This window comes from Anguilla anguilla, chromosome 1, assembly GCF_013347855.1.
Source record: "Anguilla anguilla isolate fAngAng1 chromosome 1, fAngAng1.pri, whole genome shotgun sequence".
NCBI lineage: Eukaryota > Metazoa > Chordata > Actinopteri > Anguilliformes > Anguillidae > Anguilla > Anguilla anguilla.
Genome location: NC_049201.1, coordinates 53,030,156 through 53,053,468, shown reverse-complemented (window position 1 = coordinate 53,053,468; position 23,313 = coordinate 53,030,156). Strand labels below are relative to the sequence as shown.

The 23,313-nt window shown below is 42.7% G+C and overlaps 1 protein-coding gene across 1 annotated transcript in view; it reads left to right on the top strand.

Annotated features, from left to right (window-relative positions):
• me1 (malic enzyme 1, NADP(+)-dependent, cytosolic) overlaps positions 1-23,313 on the top strand; it is a 65,916-nt gene that overhangs the window by 18,475 nt on the left and 24,128 nt on the right. Inside the window, exons 2-3 of the mRNA XM_035403112.1 lie at positions 6,216-6,349; positions 8,931-9,080. Of these exons, the coding sequence (XP_035259003.1) occupies positions 6,216-6,349; positions 8,931-9,080 (284 nt within the window). The remainder of the gene's footprint in view (positions 1-6,215; positions 6,350-8,930; positions 9,081-23,313) is intronic.

The following is a 23,313-nucleotide window of genomic DNA, read 5'->3' as shown; positions in this document are numbered from 1 at the left end:
GAGTGGGGGAGAGAAAAAGGGGGACAGAGAGGGCAAGAGGAAGAGGAGGAAGGAGAGTGAGTCAGAGAAAAACAAAGGGGGAGAGAAACCGAGGGGAGAGAAGGGGAAGAGGGAGAGTTAGGTAAATGAGTCAGACTCTCCTCCAGCTGTTGCAGTTTGGTAAACCCACTCAGGGTCAATGCCGGCCAAAACACACTGCTAGAAAATGCCAAAATCATAGGCAGAGATACGCCAACTTTTTTTGCTGTCATTTTAATACAAACCTTTTGTCACTATTTGGTTGTTGAGTCTGCTTAATTAGCAGTTTAAAAGCGGTTTATTTTTTTTCCCTTGTGTGTGTGTAAAACATAATTTAATTTGAGTGCAATTATTTTTTTCTCTCATTATCTCCAATCTTTGCTTGGACAGATAAACCCCCAGTGTGCTTCTTGTCCAGTCCTGCTCCCTGGGAAAGGTTTTTTTCTCCAATATGTTGGGGTCTTGGAGTGCTATAGAGGAAAGAAAAATAAAGAACACAAGCCAGTGGATTTATGGTCTGATGTATTTAACAAGTGCATTGAAGTGTAAAGGAAGGCAAAGTGTTTCCCACTGTATCAGAAAATCTGAATTTTAATCATTGTATCCTCTCACTGCGGTACTGCCTGTGGGGCCCTCTTGGAGGCCTGGAAGACTGACTGAGCATGTCCAGGGGGTGGGGTTTGTGTTTGTGGAGACTGAGCAAGTGTTGGGGTTGGCCAGGGTTGTTCTGTGGAAGACAGAGCATGAAAAACAAATGTATTCTTGGAAAATATTTTACGGATATCTCCAGTGTGAGCTTTTTTTGCTTTCAAAGAATAATTGGGGATACAGTGTGTGTGTTGCTGGTTATGATGCAGAATTTTCCTCCCCTGCTCAGTGGAAACCAAACCCCCACCGAAATCACTCTCCTCTCTTATTTCAGAATCACATATTAAATTGTGAAAACTGCCAATGTAAAGATCTACTATTTTGATGGCCACTGTCACTAAAGCTAGACTCTAAGCATGTGAAATCTGGATTCATAAAATGAAGCTTGAGAAGTGAAAGAAAAAAGTAGAATGCATGACACAATAAGAATGCATAAAGGAGGTATAAAGAGGTACAAGGCTGCAGAACTCTCTGTTTGGTACCTGTGTGCCTTATACAGTAGGGAAGTAGTTGGTGGTTATATTTTAGTGATGGTGATTGGACTAAAATGTGAGTGGGGTGACTACAAGTATTATGTTTAATCCAGTTTTTGCCATTAGAGTGTTGGAGTGTTGGAAGCAATTTGGATATTGTTATTTGACCAAGTGCAAGAACGATTAAATGCTGTAGGACAGCCATGCAATTTTAGAGTTTTTTGGAACATGCTGTCCTAGAAGGGTTTTTGCCCTCTTGTCACTTTTTGCTTGAATGATTTGGAGGTATTCATTTTTGGACTCATTTCTCTTTGATTAGGGACAGAATGTTAGTTTGATGTTATCTTGTTTGTGCTTTGCAGGCCTTCCTGCAGTGGCTGCGCTCACCGAACCCTGGCGTTTATTTCCAGCTGAATGGAAAGAAATCTTTCATCTGTGCAGTTGGGAATTGCAGTTGTTTTATGTTTTTTAATCTTTTATCTTCTTGTTTTTTTGTGTTTTTTTAAACCCAGCCTTTCATGTTCTCCCATGGCTGTGACCAAATGAGGTAGTTCCTTAGGGTGGTGTGATTTTTAGCTAAACTGCCGGTTTGGGAAGGGCCTCTCTGTGGAGTGAGCGGTAGTGCTCCTGGAACAGGCACCTGTGGTCACCAGGCCCATGGGCGGGGAGAGAGAAGTTCAGACGTGGTGAAAGTGCTCTCGCGTGGTTCACCTCATCTCAACTCAATTTAGACTTTCTGATGGAGGCAGCAAGCTTTGCTTCAATCAGTGTCACCCTCAGCAAGCAACAAACAGACAAACACAGGCCAGCTGCTGTGTCTGTACATTTGTGTATTTGTGTGCATGTGTGTCTGTGTGCATGCTTGTGTGCATGTGTGTATGTGTGTGTGTGTGCGTGCGTGCGTGCGTGTGTGTGCGTGCGTGCATGTGTTTCTGTGCAAATGTGTGTGTGTGTGTGTGTGTGTGTGTGTGTGTGTGTGCATGCGCTGAGATTTTCCAGTAGGTGCTAACAATAACATTATGATTCTGGTTTGATAAACACTCAATTTAGTTCTGCAGTGCTTTATCTAGTACTTGGCCTTTGGCTGCATCTCCGCAGACCTATTTCCAAACGTAACTATAAATGTTTGCCTGACAAACTGCATTTTAAACCACATTGGCTGTTTGGATTTCCTTTATGTGCAACACCGTCCAAATCACATGACTTCCGTTCACTTGTGTGCTCTATTTATGCTTCACTTGACTCTTTTTCTGGCCAGATTTTCCCTCAGTGTTTCACACAGTGTACAAGGGAGGACATTGATTGGCAGGTCCCAAAAGGCTTCTCTTGGTGTTGGCGGGCTCAAGTTAAAGATGGGGACATGCTATTTATACACAACCTCCCCAAACCACTGAGCTGGCATTAGACAGGCTTTGACATATGCTGATGGTTGCCAAGCTACCTACAGGTTCCCACGGCAACTCTGCCAGCAGTGGGGCCTTTGTGTTGTCCGAACAGAGCGCCGCCCACTCCCGCAACCCAAGCACTCATCCTCCCCACCTGTGTGCCAAGGGCCTTTCCCAGAGGCTCGCCCACCATTGATATAGAACCTAATTGCTCCACTGGGCACATTTCCATTACAGTGGTGGGGAGCTTTCAGTTCCGGAAGAGCTGTCTCATTAATTGGTGTTAATGAGATGGGAGTGTACTATTAAACTGCTGCCATCCTGCTCTAAAGCGGGGTTGAGATGCACTCTTCTAAACAGCCAGAAATCCTGCTGCTCTCAGTGTGCTTGTGTGTGCGTACGCATGTCCATATGCGTGTGCATGTGTGTGTGTGTGTGTGTGTGCTGTCCCTGTGTAATGCAAATGTTTATATATGCTGCTTCTGTGGTAAAAATATATGCCAGACTGTGTGTAAGATTTTATATTATTTATTTACATGAGAGTCTCTTGTGTATTGAAAAGTCTTGAAAATATACCAACATTTAGTAAAACGTTCTCACATGATCCCCAGGTTATGATGAAAGATTTATATTTTTTCCCGAAGTAACCAGTGGTTTATGAAAAATAGAATCTTCTCTTTTAATTTTAAAGAAGGTTATAATTCAAGCTGGCCTTGCGTTGGTCAATGTGAATGCCCTGCCAGCTTTTCAGAGTCCTTAAAGGGAAAGTTCACTTTAGCGATTTAAAAAAATATTAATTCAGTTATAAGGTTTTTGATTGGCCCAGACAGTTTTTATGGACATCGAATCATTTTTTGAGAAGCACCTGTGGGATTTACAATGGCAGATATTTGGGGTTTTTGGTTTCAAGCATGAAAAGATACTGCAAGTAACTCCGAAGCAGCTTGTACTGTGATGTAATGCCTCAATAGATTGTCCATATGAGCGTGTGAATATTAAAATGTGTGTGTTTGCAGTGTGTGTACCCATACAGTATGTGAGTGTGCATGTGTGAGTGTAATCTCTGTCTCTCAGCGTGATGTATGCAGTAATAATTCACCACGTGGCTCCACGTGCAGCAGTGTGTTTACAGTGTTGAGTCTTTCTGTCCACAATTCACTGCACATCCAGACAGGCTTGGCTGGGCTGGGCCAACACATGCTAGTTTTATAAATCCTTAATAGAGCGTTTGGAAAGCACTTGTGGGCTGCACTTTCTCAGCTGTGGAAATGACAGAAATTCTAGAGAGTATAGTTTTCCATTTGTGGAACAGTGCACGGTGATGCAGAGCTGTCCAACCCGCACCCTTTCCGAAGAAATGGTGGTATGAGTTGAAAGGCCTTTCAGGAGAATAATGCACTTCCTTATGGTACAGTTATAATGCATTATAAATGTTGCTGTAATATACTAACTCATAAACAATATCAGCCTTTATAATGTAGCCTAATATAAATGTAATTTACCTGTGAATTGGCATGACTGAGTATTCCAACATCTAGGCCATATATTGCTTTACAATTGCATCATACAGCACTTTAAATGTAGTTAAAAGCCGTTATATGTGTTTATCTTAAAGAAAGGGTCACTGGATTTAGTACTATTGACATTTACCCCTCCCAGAAGATGGGGTGGCAAGGAGTTGGCAGGGTGGTACTTTCTGTGATGCTGCTTAAAGAGATAACATGCTGCACTGTGCATCTGCATCGCTGGGAATCCGTACGGCTGAGATTTGGTGCCACTCTCCCCAGAGTCTCAGAATGTGTGGTCAACAGTGTGAGCAAACGCCAGACATTATCTGCGGTTTCTGCATTAACTTCTTAAACATTTATCGGCGGTCAGCATTGGTAATTTATTTTATGTCACAGAAGACTGGGTTTTATTGCATCGTATGCTTTCCTAATTCACAGCCTCAGTTTGTACTTCTACAGTCTCATGGACTTTTATGGCCAAGCCTCTTCACAGAAGCAGATAAAAAAAAAAAGTGTTGCTCACTTGAAAGCGCGCACTATGAGTGTAGATTTGTTTTGGGAGGGGCTGCTCCTCAGCTTTCTTCTATATTTCCCTCCCACAGACGGCTGTAGCGGCAGCCAGCGAGGCAGTGGTGGGGGAGCGAGTCGTCTCGGCCTGCTTTTATTAGGAGTAAAAATACAGCTTATCGTGTCCCCGGCCCACAGAGACGTTGCCACGTTTGCTCTGGGGTGGGGCTCTCAGAAACCATGAGGAGAACGCGCTGTGCTGAGTGGTGGTGCGATGGTTAGGCTATATTGTGGAGGAGGCTGCTGCAGAACGGGGGAACCTCTGGCTCGAAGTGTGTTATTGTTCTATTCTGCAGCTACTGCTGCTCTGATGAACCAGCTAATGGGTGCATGCATGTGCTTTACATACGGTATGTACTGCAAGTGCTCAGGTTATTGGAGATAATGTAACGATCCAAGGCCGAGGCTTTCTGTAAACTATGAACTCAGACAGTGAATGGTGTCACTCTGGTCTGTGGTTAAGGGTCCGAGCCCAGGAGGCGCCTCCCTCATTAAGCCACTGATCCTAGATCAGCTGTCACGGATGCCACACATCTTTGGATGCATCACTGCAGTGTTGTCAGGACAGATGTTTGAGGCATGCAAATATTGTATTTCATATTTCAAAAATATTTCTGGAGTGACAAGATTTTATAGTTTGAAAGAAAATATTTTGAAATAAGCCTCAAAACAGGTTTATATTCAAGGGATTTGCGTTTAGTAGCCAATTTTACGCAACAAACTGATTCAATCTTTGATGACAAGTAGTTCAAGTAGAGAAGGAGCTATTACCTTGCACACTGGCACTGAAACATTGATATGAGATTAGATACGCTATTATAAAGTTTATACTCACCTTGCGCAAGTGTTGCACATATGCACATAACCTGAATGTTAATGGAGTGGACCTCCTTTCAATTCACATAGGTGAGTGGTTGGTTAGAAGGGGCACGTAACTGAACATCTGAAGTCAATGGCGGCCAGAACCTTGGGAAATACATATTTTCCCAGACATTCTTGTTTAGTTCTGAGCTGGAATGGAATGGAATACAGTAACCCCGGGACCTCAGTTCAGCATAAGAACAACCACACACTATTCAAAACAGGAATAAATACAGGAATTAAAATTATCAAAAAAAGAGAAAATGAACAATAAATGCAAATGTATGTATTTTTCCTGCTTGCGGGATTTATATCAAAACCAAATTGGACAGCATATGATCCACAAAATCTACTTTTTGAATAGGCTGTGATCATGTACGCATTTCATGGGAAAGACCCAAAAAACAATCCACCCAACAATGGGCTGCGACTTATAGCGTAGACCTGGTCTGAGCAGGTGGGTCATGAGGGTGCAATTTTTAGACTATACGGACTTGAAAAGTGCAATGAGCTGCACCATAATTTCAGTCTGCTGCCCGACCTTGACTGAAACACCCCCAGCATTGACTCTCGTCCCACTTTTCTGCACAGTGAGTCAAGAAATGACCAGATAGCGCATAAAAATCCATGAGAGAAATACCACTTCACATGTGCGACGGCTCTGATCAGGCCTTTCACCAGCTGGAAAATGGAGCCCATAGTGTTGGGTTTTAGGTGTACAGGTATTCCGGTGTAACACCAGTGTCTCCCTGCAGGGCATGGCTTTCTCCCTGGAGGAGAGGTTACAGTTGGGCATCCATGGCTTGCTGCCCCCCTGCTTCCTCAGCCAGGACGTCCAGCTGATGCGGGTCCTCAGGAACTATGAGATGAAGAAGGATGATCTGGATAGGTGAGTGGAAAGGGTGATACTGAATTCCAGTACACAGTGTTGATCCCACCCCCTAGAGCCTCCCCAACAACCTCAACAAACACACACACACATACAGGTGACCCCACCCTCTACAGCCTTCCCCCCTCAACATATACACACACACACACACACACAGATGACCCCACCCTCTACAGCCCCCCCCCCCCCAAAAACACACACACACATACAGGTGAGAACTTTTGGTCTGTGGAATGGATCCGGCCCTCTCATTAACGTGTTGACAGGAGCATACAGGGAGTCATTCCTTCTCTTTCCCTCTCCCTCTCTTTGTTGCCCCCTCCCTCCCTCCCTCTATGTTTTCATTATGGTATTGTCAACACAGCCGGTATTTTTGGCCAGTGCTCAACTCATTTACTTATCATTGAGAAAGACATGGTGTTAATATCTGGCCTCAGTGGGGTTCTGCTTCTGGCCTGGCCTGAGGAATCGCTCGGCATGCTGGGATGTTATCGACCTTTGATACCGACTCTGCTGGAAGGGCAGGTTTCCAGGCTGAGGACTCACATCTGGAAATGTTTACTGGGGTTTGTTTTCCAGGGGGGGGGGTCCTTCATCACTGCAGCCTTCATTCACAGGTTCTCTCTCACTCCTCCTCTTCCCCTTTCCTCTCATCTCCATTCATTTCTGCCCCTTAGTTTTCTCTTTCTGCTTTCATTCATTCAGTCAGTTTGTTAGTTGATAGATGTATGAGTGCTCTCACTCATTCATTCAGCCTGTCCTTCATGATCACACATTCACTCAATCACATGTTGGATTACAAAGTGGAGCATTCATTTGAACTAAAATAATATAGGATTCAGAGCACGCACTTATTTGCACACACCCACTCTTTGAGAACTTCATTACTCGGAAGGTTGTTTCTTGTGTTCTAAATGACAGGCTTGAGGAGTCTGTGAGTTAATGGCACTGTTCACTCCCTGAGTCTCTGTGACAGCTTTGATCAATAACTTCAAAAAGTTATAATTCTCATTCTCTTTAAGACTGAAGGGCGTGAATGTGCTTTGAATGAAAAGCACTGGGTGTGTTGTGACTGTTGACTGAAAGTGCAGTCGCAAGTGCCAAGTGACGTAAAAATGTGAAAGAACTAAAAATGTGAAGGGCTTGTTGGATGGAAGCCTTTAGGAAATCAGTTAAAAAATCAAGATTTTGTGCAGTTTCATACAACACACACACACATACCTCCTCTGATGTAAAAATGTCAAAAGTACAATTTGTGTCTCTCTCTCTCTCTCTCTCTCTGTCCCCTGCAGCCACACCACTCTCTCTCTCTTTCTGTCTCTCTCTCTCTTCCTCTCCCCCTGCAACCACACCACATAATGCATCGCCTTTGTTAATATAGGCGCAGGGGAGTGGTAGGGAGAACCCAGCATCCATTGCCATGGTGCTGATTGAGATGCTCTCTTTGTTACTATGGTGTAGGCCGAAGGTGGAACTTGCAGGTTGGGGAGGAGGCAAGTCCCGAGGAGTCCTGTCAGCTCTGCCTTGGGGGGTTGGGTTGATTGGGCGGGACTGGGAATTGTTGTCATGCCAATAGCAAAACATCAACTTGGCCTGGTGGGAACATTATATTCCCATGCTCAATCCCATGGTATTTGAGGTCCCATATTTTTAATGCAAGGGCACTCCACTTTAAGCTCTCATTTTGTCCTGTCAGCCACTGGACCCCTGCTGTTTGTGTGTTCATTTCTCAATATTTACTGTACATCTTGGCCCCCCTTTAAAATGCTCTTTTCAAAATTCCCAGAAGATGATATATTGCCTATGTATATGTTCTGTGCAGTTGGTAATTTAACCCACAGAAACCTTGTATGCCTCTCCTTCTGTGTTCACATCTGAGAGTTTTGGGCCCACCCCCTATGCACAGGACTCTTGGGTGTTAATGTTGGATCAGCTCACACATGTCTATGGTTAAATACAGATGCTGTGAGGAGCTGGGAGAGAAGTCTCTTGAGGAAAGTGTGGGAGAGTTGTGATATAAGACACTTTCTGCTTACTAAAACATTCATCATTTCGACAACCGGCCTGTATATTTTTCTTTGTGACAGATGTTTTATTTGATAGCAAGGAGTAAAATGCATGGCATGTTATAAGCCGCACCCCCAAGCCCCCATGCAATACACCATGATTCTCTACTTCTCCTTTTTTCTCAGCGTATGATACAAATAGGAACCGATAGCAATGGCAGTAATAATTACAGAAAAATGTGAATAGCAAGGGGTAGATGGTATGTTTTGTAAACCAAATGACAAAAAAGTGACCTAACCCCCCAACCCCCAAAAAAAAGCCATTTCCAGCACCACCACCATTTCCCCACCAGGGTGTTAAGTTAGGATATGTTGTGCTTAACACTGTAGTTTACTCTTAATTCACAACATTATAGTATCCTTTTTTGAAAGGGATCAAAGGTTACACTATTAGGCTACTGTAGGCATGTACAGTTAGCATGTGTCTCTGAGCCAGCTCTACAATTTGATGCGGGGTGTTTGTCCGCTGTCTTTGATGCACATCTTCCTGACTTTTTTCCCTCTCTGTCTCTCAGATATGTCCTCCTGATGGGACTGCAGGACCGCAACGAGAAGCTGTTCTACAGGGTTCTGACCTCAGACATAGAGCGCTTCATGCCCATAGTTTACACTCCTACTGTAGGGCTGGCCTGCCAGCAGTATGGACTCACCTTCAGGAGACCCAGGTGAGGTGAACACGTTTACACACATCACATGCGCACGTGCACACACACACACACGCACACACACACGCACGCACACAGACCTACACAATCATAACTGGCTGTGCTGTAAATGTTCCTGTATATTTCAGGGCATCACTTCTGAGTGATGAGGTGAGCCAGTTTACACAGATGACTATCTGTGGAGCAAAAACATTCACACTTTTACCCTGTTTCTGCCCTGAAAGGAGATTGCATCACATTCCAGCTCACAGCAAGAAGACTAGCGCCAGTAACATGGAGAGACTAACCTGCCCTGCAGAAACATCTTTACAGCTGCAGCTGCATGCATGGGGCCACAAGAATGGAAATATCACCACCAATGTGTTGTAGTCGGAACCATCTAGGTCTTACTTAGATCCTGGTTAGTGTGCCAAATCACTAACAGGAAGCCAGTAACAATTGCATAAACCCTCTTCTAGTAAGGCATGGGACTAATAGTAATACATTGGGAGTATTATTTCAGTCCTACGGAGAGATAATGTTATTTCAGTTCCCTGTGGTGCAGCTTTCCTTTCTGCTTAACAGCTGTATCAGACAGAACTGGAGTTCCCACTTAGGGAATTGTACCCTTGCACAAGGCAGTGTACTTAACCTGAATTGCATCAGTAAAATATTCAGCTGTATGAGTAGAGGATGTAAAATTTTAAGCTGTGTTGGTTGCTCTGAATAATAGGATTTTCCCCATGCAAGTAAGAAATGTATTGTAGGAGCTGATTACTGAGCTGTGGGGAGCTCTCTCTCAAGCTGAGTTATTTAAGAAGTAATGGCTTTGCTTAGAACATGCTATAAACAGACAGCTAAACTGAATAGGGAGTTCAAATCCACTTATGATGGCAATATAATTTTATTGTAAATGATCACTCGTTAAAGAGCGGAAATCTCAGTGTTTTTTCTGTATTATATTGCCTTCCACAGACCCCAAAACTTGGAAATTTGTGGAAAATATTCTGAGAATGCTCTCTACCTCTGGCATTGCAGTGGAGGAGGAATTTTGTATCCCCAAATCTGGCCACAATGCAATAGATCAGGGCAGGTTGCCAGAGCCATGGCACATGTGTGTTCAGCAAGCTTGGTGCTGCAGAGCTCTCCTACTTTACTGTTCTTAAACACAAATATGCATGTCCATGCACACACACGTACGTAAATATACATGGACAAGTACAGGTATGCACATACACGCAGGTACACATGCTGACACATAAACATGCACACGCCCACAACCATGCACAAACGTGTACACACATACATATGAACACATGTGAACACACATACAGTGCAGGCCAAAAGTACTAGGCCTCCTGTGTTTTTTTTGTTTTTTTTAATTTTGGGTTGAGAAGAATGCAGTTAATATATGCACCTTTGTTGAATAACAAACCAAAGCATAATCTTTTTTAAATTTCTACCTGTAATAACACAGTACAATAGAGAGAACCCAGTTCTCCTGACAACAGTGAAACCGAAACTATGATTTGCTGGTTTAGCAGGATGTGGATCTGCCTTTTCCCAGTCTTTTTGGTCCACTGTTAATGGTGCTTGGCCCACTGAGGTCTTTGTTTTCTTGTTAACAGTGCACAGTAAGGACTTTTTTGCTCATACACATTACTTTGGACCAGCAGTTGTAGTCAGGAGAACTGGTTTCTTTGTAGTTGCATTGAGTTCTTCTGGTAGTGGTGGTGTAGTTTTACGACGATTTCTCTTGCTAGACAACACAAGATGTTTGTCTTCTGCCTCTTGATCTTCCTGGTCTTCTGTTAACATTACTGCCCATCAAATGGAACCTGTACTGAACACTGCACCTGGAAATTCTAAGATTCTTTGCCATTTCTCACTGGGAATAACCTTTTTGCCACAATGTTTACTTACATCTAACCCTAACTCCTTTTTTTGCCATATTTCTTGCAACTTAATGCCTGTTTTACTTGCACTACAAACTAAAGGTATTTGGCTACCTACTAGGCTTAAAAAAAAAAAAAAACTTCAAATAGATAAGATTTCATTGCCCCTTTACCTCCCTCCCACCCCTCCTCCTTCCACTTTGCAAAATGATTGGATTGACTTACAATAATATATTTAATTGGAAGAAAAGTTGTGTCTAAGATTTTCAAGTAGAAATTATTTTTTTGTGTTATGGTGGGTGGAAACTGGAAAAAAAAATTTTGTACTTTGGTTAGTTATTTCATAAATGTGCACATATTAACTGATGTTTTCTCTAGCTAAAGTAAAAAATAAAATAAACAGGTGACCTAATAATTTTGGCCTGTAGTGTATATGAATACATACACAAAGACAATGCACACACCCACACACTTGTGCACACACACAATCACACATACATACACACATGCACATCAACAAATGTGAAAACACATGCACACATGCACAAACGAACAGGCACATACACTCATACACACATGGGCAAGGCCACACACACAGGCACAGTAAAGGAGCTGTAATGAAACCCTGTCTGGACCACCACGCTGAGATAAAGGCTGAGATTAGTGCTTTAATCGCTGCCTCTCCCCTATAAAGAGCGTAGTGTTGAGGAAGGGCCTTCCGCACCCTCCTACCCACTTATAGCCTGTAATCTGCCTCGTTCAGTCTAAGCACAACAAGGCTGCATCCTGAAACAGGGGTCAGAGGTCAATCACTCTTATCTTACACACAGAACTCTTTCAGGAGTGCCCATTAGTCACACACTACCTAACAAGCTCTCAAGCCCTCTAGGAACCTGTGAAGAACCTAAACTTTTTCACCACGGCAACACAGGAAGAGGTTAGAAAGGGAATGTACAGACCTTGGTTTTGTGTCCTCCCATGCAGACAGGGCACTTATTTGTTCTTTGAGTATTTGCTTTGAAATTGGGTCAGAGGAATTGTAACAAGTCAGGCTTAAACACACTAGACTTAAGTCCTGTAGCATCTCTGCTAAACTAAGGGCTCTTTCATCTCTAAATTGGTTAAAATGGAGGATGATTAGGTAATTGTGCCAGGCATCACTGGAAAAAAAAACATATATACGTAGTGATGATGACTCTCTGATGCCTCTGTTTAATGTTCACAAGGAGCGTATATTTGAGGAGCGATAATAGCTCGACACAGAAGCTGCAGTGTTTTCATTGGAGCACGAGCCCCTGGCCACACACAGAGCTGGCAGCGACCACAATGGGATCGCAGCTTGAGCTGCCTGTATATTTCGGGTACAAAGACAATTCCCCTCTGCAATCCTTTTCATGTACAATCCCCCACCTCCTTAGTGAAGGTGTTAGGGGAAGGGAGAGCAGAAGAGGACCAACCGCAGAAAAAGACCATTCTATTCAGAAATGATTTTAAAGATACTTGGGGGGATGTTTAACCCATTTAAGTGCATGAAATAGGAGTTGGGCCTGTGCTTTGTTTGATAAATTTTCTTGGAGTAGACTGCCAGACCATATAGCAGAAGTGGAGGCCCTTTGAGTGTTCAAGACCTTGCATGACACCGTACTTTGTTTACTACCGATGCTGTGTTTATAATAGGCAAAATGATGAGTTTTACTGGGCCAAAAGGCCTATTTTTATCATTAAATATTCTGATGTTTTTATATTATTATGTTCTGATTTTGAGGCTAGAATCTGCACCAATTTTATAATTGAAAACTTGGAGGCACACACATTGAGTTGTGTTATTAAACATACAATGACACAAACTTGAATGATAACAGGCATTAGATTCTGGAAACATCTTGAATTTGGTATACCAAATTTTTGGTATTTTGTAATTTGGTGGCTTGTTTATAATCTGGGAAGGGTGACAAAGTAATGCATCTAAGGTAGTACCCACATTCCAGGTATGGTATTACCTAAAACTAAACCACATTTTTTTCCAATTTCATAGCTGAATTCAGTTGTTTGTTTTGCTTGACCATATATTTTAAATCCTGGAGGATTTCCATGTGGGAAAATAATCGTTTCTTTTTCCCCCCACTGTTGTTTAGTTAAAGATATGCCCTTTCACAGAGCTAAAGTTCAGTGTTGCACTTTTCTCCTCGTACTTTAAAAACAGACATTAGAAATATGCTGAAGTTACTGTGCAAAGCTATGGTGACTTATGACAGACTTGGCGATGCTGCTGAATACCAGACACCTTGGAGATGTTTGTATTTCCATAGCTTTCCAGTGCTCTGGAGTGGATTAGGATGAGGTTGGACTACTTTCTGCAGCTGCAGAGAAAGGCAGAGTCTATCTCTGGATATCCAGGAACATCTTTATTTCGGGGTGGTTATCTTGGTGTGACTCTGTTGCCTTTCTTGAACCTTTGTGCACTCTGCATGGTTGTCTTAAACCCAAGCTGCCACAGACACACAGCTAGCACAATGTAAAATATCTTTATCAACCTCACTTGCCCCAGATCTGTAATGGTACTGAAGAAAGACTGCAGGTGCTGCAGATTTCTCACACTACAAGTCATACAGTGTACTGCAGCAACAAAGAGAGGTGCAACTGACAACTGTTGACCTGTGCTGTAGTTTCCTGGTGTAGAGCTAGGGAGTGTTTAAAGGTCTGGCAAAACGAGCGAGAGCAAGCTAGATGGTGCTGCCCACTGGCACAGCAATTACACAGCTCAACAGATGGATTGGAGACCCATAAGAAGCAGTGGCTGGTTTGGAGTGTACACTCCCACTCAGCATGTCCACTGAGTCCAGTCTTGGTCCACTGAGCTGTAGTTTTTAAAAAGACCTGTTACTGAGGACAATTTAAAAAAGACCTGTTACTGAGGACATTTTAAAAATACTTGTTTCTGAGGACCTGGGACATCTGTGTTTCACACTGTTTCCTTTTGAGACATTTCTGCAGCGTTTCCACTGTATAACCCAAGTCTTTCACCTGCATCTGTGAGCTTTAACGCACATACATGTGTGTTCCACACATGTGCATGGACCGAAAAAAGTATCTCACCACAGCTGTTACAGAAAAGGACTGTGTAGCCTACAGAGAATAGGAGCAATTGCAGAAATGAAAAATAAACACAAACTTTAGGATCACATTTTTCCACTACATTAGCACAGTGGTCTGCTTCTTTTTCCCTTGCTTTTTTCTCTGGACAGAACTGAAATTCCAAGCCAGCTGCTTCTCCAGGAACTGTAGCAAAGACAAGATGTTTATCAAAACCATGGAACTGCTCATGCAGTGCGCCTTAGTTAGGGCTGTGGTCACAAGATGAGATTATGCATGTGAGCCGTGCATTGCGGGGTGCTTTTCGGGGTACTTGGGTTTCAGGATTAGAGTGAGATGTCCAAGCCGAAGATTCTTTTGCCCGATTGTGTCAGAATCTCTGGGCAAGTTGGCTTTTTTCTTTGGCAGCGTTTGAGGCTACAGAAACTGATGGCTGTTGTGTCATAGTGGTTCATCATCAGGCCTGTAGTTTTTGGGCACAACTCAGGTTTTCAACGGGTTCTTTTCATAGGGCAGAACCTTAGGGGAGGAGTCAGGCCCCTGGAGAGCCACATTCTGCTGGTTATGGTGATTTCCAGCAAACTAGATCTTAGAAACTAAGTGAGGTGAGTTAACCAGTTGCTTTATCAGTTGCTTTATTTGATTAACAAAATGTTGAATAACAGTGAAATTAAGTTAGCAAATAGTCCACATGCATTTAGATGTTTATGCATTTTTGGAAAGTATTACAGAAAATAGAGAAGAGATATAATATTATATCTATAGTTTCAGTTAATTTTATTTAAATTTTATTTATAAAATGCTTAATACAAGCATAGGTTTTTAGAGTAATGAACAGCTGCTGGAACACACACATGCACACACACATAGCCCTGCCTGAATGGTACTGCTTGTGTTCTCAGACAGAAACAGCTCATTCCTGTCTGTGCTGTGTTCCTGGGATGTTTCCAGACATATCTGCTTGAGTATGAGCTCTTTACCCCACTGAGGGGATGTTAGTGTCCAGTTCTGCTCTATTGTGTTTACCCTCCCTTCAGCTCATTTGTCCTGGCCAGCTGTGTGGCTGAAGACTGTACATACTGCAGCTCCACAAGAGTGCTCATCTAAACTCAACACAGTGTTCACCTCATCCCCACAAGGCCGTAAATCAAAACCCAACATTAGGTTCACCTCTGCTGCACAGTCTTGTTAACATAAACACATGAAGAAGATTAAAGTAGTCCATGTTTGGGTGTGAATAAAGCAACTGTTGTGGAAAGGCTTAGGGAAGGTGTGGCAAATAGTTTAAATTGCCATCATCAAGTGCCTATAAAATTCACTTCAACTCTATTGTTTAACCCTGCAAACATTTTCATCATGACAGCCCATCTGAAGTAGGCTATAGCTCATTTCTGTGAATTTCATGTTGTGTTAGGCTATATCGTAAAGATTACCTCTGAGATGTAATTTAATTTTTTCTTTTGCTTCAGACTTTTAGCTGATGCAATAATGCCTACAATGATGCCTGAATAAATATGAGCTTTGGGACTTTTTAAAAGCCCTAGTTCCAATAATTTAGACTGTGGGTTGTTTTCATTGAATTCCCACACTACATTAAGTTGTGGGAAAATGGAATTTGGCAACAAAAAAACAAAAAAAAGTGGGGAATTGTTTGTTCAAATGAAAATAAGCTTGAATTACTCATACTGTATTGACAAAACATTTCCTGATTCTCACTGTCTTTACTGCCTGAACTGTATCTATTAATAGCATATAAACACATATAAATTGTATATAAACTTGGGAGGAATCCCTGTAAAAGTTGAATGACTCAGAATCGGAATAACTGTGTGTGCAATTATGTTGTGTCAGTGCTATTTGTTGTGTTTTAGGGAGTGTATTTTTCATTCTTTACCTTTAATTCTTGTAAACGTGCAGTGCAGACCACCCACATTACTGTGACTGTTATATACTGTTATATTGCCAGAATCATTCAGTAATCTCCCATCAGGAGACAATGCGTTGACCTGGAGCAGTGACCGGAGTGAGAAGCTCCTGGCTTGAAGCTCCCGAATACACCAGAGTGGAATTTTCTAATAACATTATGTCATACCCAGAGGTTAAACAGTAGTTGTGTTAAATGCCAAAACTGTGGGGATTTAAATTCTAAATAGTCATAATAGAAGTTGACACCCATTCCCAACCCCCCTGGGTATGGCATTACAAAGGAATCTGGGACTTGATGTGTGTCTTATGCAGCTTCAATTTTTGATTCAGATTCAGCCTAGATGTGGTTAATGTTTAGACCTAGTGTAGTAATCAGGCTATGTGTAATTTGTGATTAGGCCTAGTGTAGTAATCAAGCTAAGTGTGCATCATGTTACATTACATTACGGGCATTTAACAGACGCTCTTATCCAGAGCGACGTACAACAAGTGCATTAGTTCAAGGTGCAGAGGTGCAAAAGAAACACACTAGAGTGAAGCAAAGATCGTAGTGCCAGAAGTGACCACATAGATCAGGACTCCAACCCTGTAGGGTAACCTGTTCAGCAAACAAACAAACAATCCTGCCAAGTAAAAACTAGCACTGAAATCACATTTGCCTAATCAGAATCAGACAAAAACAATCTTGCCAAATAAAAACTAACGTGATCGTATTAGCCTAACTAGGTAACCCTGTTCAGTGTGGAATGGTGCGATGCAAGCTGTAGTTAGAATAGTGTAGTAATCAGGCTAGGAGTGTCCATAGTTAGGCCTGATATGGTTACCAAGCATGGTGCGGTATATGGTTAGTGTAGTATGGTATAATGCGGGTCTTGGTTAGACTAGTGTAGTAATTAGGCTAGGCACAGTATGTTCGTGGTTAGGCCTTGTGTGTTAGTCAGGGTAGGTGTGGTTTATGGTTATGCCTATTGTTGTTGTTAGGCATAATGTTGTAGATGCTTACTGTAGTATGGTGTAATGTGGGTCTTGGTTAGGTTAGTGTAGTTGGCTTGGTATGGATTGTGGTTAGGCCTAATGTAGTAATCAAGCTAGTTGTAATCAAGCATAATTTGGCCGACTAACAGTCCATCAGGCTCAGTGTGGTGCTGACCAAGCTCTGACTGTAATATCAATGAGCCGTATGGATGGTGAGATCTGCCTCTCAGGATTGCAACTGGTCAAAATCAAAAGTGACATTGCTTTTTTTTCATGAACAGTGGGCCTCTTGGCCCAGAACTGAACTGCAGGAGGGTGTGGTCAGGCTCTATTTCAAACCTGTAATATAAGCTGTGCCTGAACTCTTCAGTGTCCCTGATATGAATTAGATCTCTCTATCCTTCTTTCAGTGTTGACCTGGTCCCCTATGCATTTATGTTTGTGAAAATCATGTTAATGACCACGTACACAGGAACTAGTGAGCAAATGTTATTTTTGCCCACAATGATTAATTATTGTTTTTCCTCTACTTGTACTGTAGATCAGACTACTTCACTTGTGTGACTTGAGCCAAGGCTTTGTGAACTCAGGATGTGAGAAAAGAAGGAAAATGGAGAAGGAAAATATCACAGCATCAATGCGTGTACCTCCCGATGGTCCTATACTGCCTATTTTCTTAAGAGAGTGTTTGTCAGGAAGGCAGCAAGCCAGTATGATAACTAAGTTATACTACATGACAATGGAGGCACATGGAACTTGTTAAGAGGAAGAATTTTTACAAAGGTGATTGGAGTGGAATATCAGCGTACTTAATACTCATGCCTAGAATTGCTTTATTCCATAAATGTGATGGAATAAAGCACTGAATCTATAAATCTATAGCTTTTAAATTAGACGAGTGAAACACAGTGGACTGTACATCACAGTTGCTTGTGTGATATTAAATGATCCAGAAATGTTGCCTTGCCTTGTCTTTAAAGTGCAGGAGAATGAGTTTAGTCCTGCAAAAATGTGAACCACTGGAAAGAATGAGCAGAATTTGCCCATGTGGTGCAATGCTGTCCCAGACTCACTCATTTTTTTAATGTGGTAATTTATCGTTGCATAATCATCAGATTTAAACAAGAGACTGATGCTTTCAGCGAAATGGCAGCCTCTTTCTTTACAATTCCACACACCGCAGTCCTGCTGTTTTGTTGCCAAAATGTTATGATCTCGTATTCGGTAATTATTGGACTAAAATATTTTGGCTTGGCTGAAACGTATCTGCACACTTGAGGTCTACATCCCCACTGGTTCAATTAGCAGAGTGATTTGAAAAGGGGGACTTTCCTGTATAGTTATGTGAGATTGTGTAACCTGACTCCCAGCCCAGTCTGAGCCTACACAGACAAGAGAGAGAAAGAAGGAGAGAGCTCACAGACAGGAGAGAGAAAGAGGGAGAGAACTCACAGACAGGAGAGAGAGAGCTCACAGGAGAGAGAAAGAAGGAGAGCTCACAGACAGGAGAGAGAAAGAGAGAGCTCACAGACAGGAGAGAGAAAGAGGGAGAGAACTCACAGACAGGAGAGAGAGAGCTCACAGGAGAGAGAACGAAGGAGAGCTCACACACAGGAGAGAAAAAGAGCACTTGTAGATAACAGAATAAATAAATTTCATATGTATATTTGTATTGAAAATACAAGGTTATACTGATATATACATCTATATAACAGAATATAATTACTGTATATTTGATGTGCCAGTAAAGTTTCATTTGAATTGAACTGAACTGAGAGAGCTCACACTGAGTGGCCAGGGGGAAAGCTCAAAGAGAAGTGAGAGCAAAAGATTGAACTTTCACAAGGAGAAAGTCTATTATTAATCAGAAGGCTGTCACATGAAAAGGTCCAAAGGCATGTTTGGCCTGCTTGCTTTGGATCCCTCTCGGGTTGAGATGAGAGCAGCTTTCAGAGGTTAGAGAAGGGTTTTTCTGGCTCCGTGAGTTTAGTGGAGAAGGCTGCCGCAATCACCCCAGGCTGCAGTATTTCTCACGCCTGTGGCCCCTCGCATTTGTGGAATAGCGTGCTGTCTTGGGGTGGTTCTCTTTCCGGGGAATCTGAAGAGAGGTGATGTATTGCCCCTGCCTGGTGTCCAAGGAATCAGTCTCGTGCAGGGACTGTGTTTGTCCAGCTGAGAGTGAATTCCACCCGCTCATCCAAACTTCCCTCCCCATCCTATTCTAGCTCAACGCTTTGCTATGTCAGCGAGCGCAGTCCTGATTCAGGTTTAGCAGTTTGATGCAGACTTTTCCATTAGCTTACTTATTTTTAGACATAGCTAGCTGGCTCTACAGGAGCTTGGAGTTTCTCCCTGCTGTGCTGCTTTGAAGTCTTATTGATGTTACCCAATAAAGACGGAGCCACACCCTGGAAACCTGCACTAATTACACTGAAGCAATTCAACCTCAGCCGCAAGCCACTCGGCTCCACTGCCACTCTAACTGCTGGTCTACACTGCCACTCTGAGCTTTGCCCTGAACACTGACTGCTCGCCCATTGCCCCACAGTTATGCCACTGCTATACACTATTAAATTTATAGGGACTGAATGTGTTTAACAGGCAGCTGTGTAGGATTGGTTGAATGGATCTGCTTTAGGTATGTCTGTGTATGCACCAGTGTGCATTAACCTATTAAACAAGTATCCGGATACAAAACAGGAGAAATATGAAAATCCATTAGCGAAGTGCGCATTTGATAGGTTGAGTTTGAGAAAATGTAGGGATGGGAGCATGTGATTGGTTGAATATGAGAATGTGTGGTTGCTGAGGCTGACCAATGGCCGGCTGCAGCAAGAGTTACTCTGTGCATTTCATGCGCGTTGTTCATTAGGTTATTGCATTGAAGTGCAGTTCAGTTGGATTGCAAAACTTGTTTGCCTAAGCAAAAGATTTACTGACACTGGAAGGAAAATCAGCATTTTCTAGAATTCCCATCAAATCCCACTGAGAACATATTTTGTTTGGCCCTGTAAACACAAGCCACCCGGTGTCTGATTTATATTTCACATAAGCACTTCAGAAGAAATGCATTATTAAAATTGTAAATAGCTCAATTAGTCAATTTAAGAGCACTACCCAACCCTGTGTCAACTACATAGGTCGCATGGGAGTCCCATGGTATACAGTCCAAGCATTGGATTTCAAAAAAGGTCAATTTTCTCTTTTCAGAAATTGTGTTTTTCCCACAATTCAAGATGCTATTATTGCCATTGGAGGGTGTGCCAGTAATGATGACATCACCTGTTGGCTGGTTTTGCTGCAGCAGGAAGCTTTTGGGTCAGAGCTGCTCAAGATGTTGCACAGATTGACTGTGCAGTGATGGGCTGGCAAAGTGGGCTAAATGAATAGGAAGAGTGAGGGGTCCACATAAAGATGTGTGTCAGGAAATGTGGCCAACATCTGCTCAACATCAGTCCAAGAGACACAATCCCAGTGAGATTCTCTTGTGTTGCTGATTCTTCATGGCTTAATGGCTGATGCAGAGTCAGTTTCACATCCGTCTTTTTTATTTTGTGAAAATAAGGAGTGTTTGTGGGTGGGTGCCTGGAAAGGGGGTAGGTGGGCCTTGTTTTTTGGGTGTAAAGGGGCCACAGTGGGATGGTTTCTACGGGGCGAGGATTCGAGCCTGTCTACTATGGCCAGGTTATGTAATCAGTAACAACACGAAAGAAATACACTCGCTGTCATCTCCCCCTGAAGCCCAAAACCCAGGAGGTGTGTGTATGTGTGTGTGGCCGGGGGAGATCATAGTCAGATGGCTGCTCATCTTTGTCACAGCCTCATATTAACTCCTCAGTCTGAAAGCTTTCTGAAGTCCACTGTACAGATCTTCAGGAAGAGATGACATCACGTTGTGAGGTTTTTTTTTCTTCGGTTCAATCACTGCCTCTGGCAGTTCTCTGATGGAGAAGATGTACTGTCCCTGACAGCAAAGTTTTCACAATCACCCGCAATGGTAGCTGTTAAGCAATTACTCTGAGAAAATGGACACATATTCCTCCAACAGTAATGCTTTTGTAATTTGTTACTGCTAATTAGTAATATGCAGGCAATGGTCTGTACTGTCTCTGGATCAAACCGCTGGGCTTCTGTTGGGTCAGCGTTTTTCTTGGCGGTGGTATTGTTGGGTTATTGGTGGTTTTGCTCTTGGGTATGTTTGAAGAGGTGTTGGATCAGTAGCTGTGAGTGGCTCCCTCTGGGGGTATTTGTGTGGTTTTGGGTCAGTCTGTGTTTGTGTTCTAGCAGTGAACGTACGCAGTCATGGGCTGGTCTGTATTTGTGTTCTGATGGGTCAATAGGTGTACCGCTCTCTCTCTGTGATGTGTTTTTTGGGTCAGTAGTCGTGTTTGTGCAGCACAGCAGGATAAAATGTTTTTTTTTTTTTTACTCCTTCTCTCCTTCCCTTTTTCTAGTTTCTAAATGGAGGAGTTGACACCCACAGCAGCTCCTCCAGACATTCAACCATCCGAGATATTCTGACTTGGTTCTGACTGTTCCCTGAGCTCCGGTCCATCCAGACTCCTCATCTGTTCACACACACACACACACACACACACACACACACACACACACAGACAAACAGAAACACGCACACAAACACAGACATACACGTGCACACACACATATACACACACTCTTACGCACACTTACACACACTCTCTCTCTCACACACACACACACACACACACATGCACACACTCATATTTGGGCCCTTTATCTATCCATGGCTAACATCCTAGGGGCCCTAAGCATTGTGGACCTTGGGGGGAGGGGTGTTGGGTGGTTGTCATTGAGGACTTGGGGAGAGGGTTGTTTAATTGATTCAATTGTTGTCCTCTGTCTGACTCTATCCAGTAGCAGGGCCCCTGAAAGCTCTCCCTGCTTATTTGTGGGCCTGCATATATAAATATATACACATGCTGACATGCAAATGCATGTAGACATACCCATGTACACACATAAACACATCAGACATCCACATTAAACCTCTGGGAGCAGCTGTCCAGGTGCTTGTTTTTAACTTGTCCAAAAGTAAAAGTGACTTGTTCAAAATGTGCGCAATATAATTAAAAGACAATAACAACAATAATTTACTGATTTGTTGGGAAGATATTTAATGCACTGTAAATCAGGCCTGGATTAAATATGCACTGAAGTCCTTTCCAATGCTTTAGCTGTTCTTGACTGAGCTTGTCTGATACAGTGGAATAAGACTGACGGAAAAAGTCCAAACCCACCCATCTGGCACTCCAGGCAGGCTCAATCAAATGCTCAAAGTATCTGAAAGGATTTTGGTAGTACTTGAGGTTTGTGGTAGATACAGCAAATAGATGAATCTACAGATTCATGGAAAAAGTCTGTGATCAGGCCATGTTCACATTTTACATTTTGCATTTAAATATGGAGTGTATAGAACAGTTATTATTATTATAATTTCCTTTGTACACTAGATCTAAAATAATGTATCATTCATTGAGAGCCGTGGTACCATATGAGAGTTGATTACAATAAAAAAATGACAGAGATTTCTATTTGCCCATTCAGTACAACATAATTCACTTTCCCAGTCACACATTTTATAATGTGTCTCAGACAAGCAGACATGCCTTAATGTCAAGACCTTCACATGCCGACAGATAGGCACGCACACACAAATTCACATGCATACACACGCGCACGCTCACACACTACTGGGACAGGCCTCCCTGTCCATGACCTCTCACCCTCCATCACTGCCCAGTGTCAGAGGTGGTGAGAGACTGGGGGGGTCAGATCACAGGAGCCAGTGGTGCTTCAAAGGTGAAGAGAAGATTAACAAGGCTGCATAAAATGCACCAGACTGGGGCTTTTAATCAGTCCTTCAGACATGAAGGCCTCCTTGGGTGAGTGTAAATTATAATGTAGATTTAAAAAAATAAAATGAAATGAGTCACAGTTTAAATTATAATTTAGATTTTATTTTATTTTTTAAATAAAATGAAATTAGTCTAAAGGAACCAGTTTTATGAAAAAACCCCCGCTGCGGTTTCTTTAATAACTGTCTCAATTGTCCCAGACATCGCCCTCGTCAGTGAAAGGTCAGGGGTCAGGAATCGGAGGTCAGATTTTGGTCCTGCTTCAGCCTGTGGAGTTCTGTTCGTTTGGCCCCTTCACCCCTCTTTCTGTGCTGTGCCTCTGTATTCTAGCCAGGCAGGGTGTGCACACATTGCATAACCTTACAAGCGAATCCCCATCACGGCTATTGAAAGGCTATGACAAATGTATTCTGCTCGTGAGGTTAGAAGAGTGGTGTAGTTCGAAGGGCAGCCTACCCTCAGCTGGTA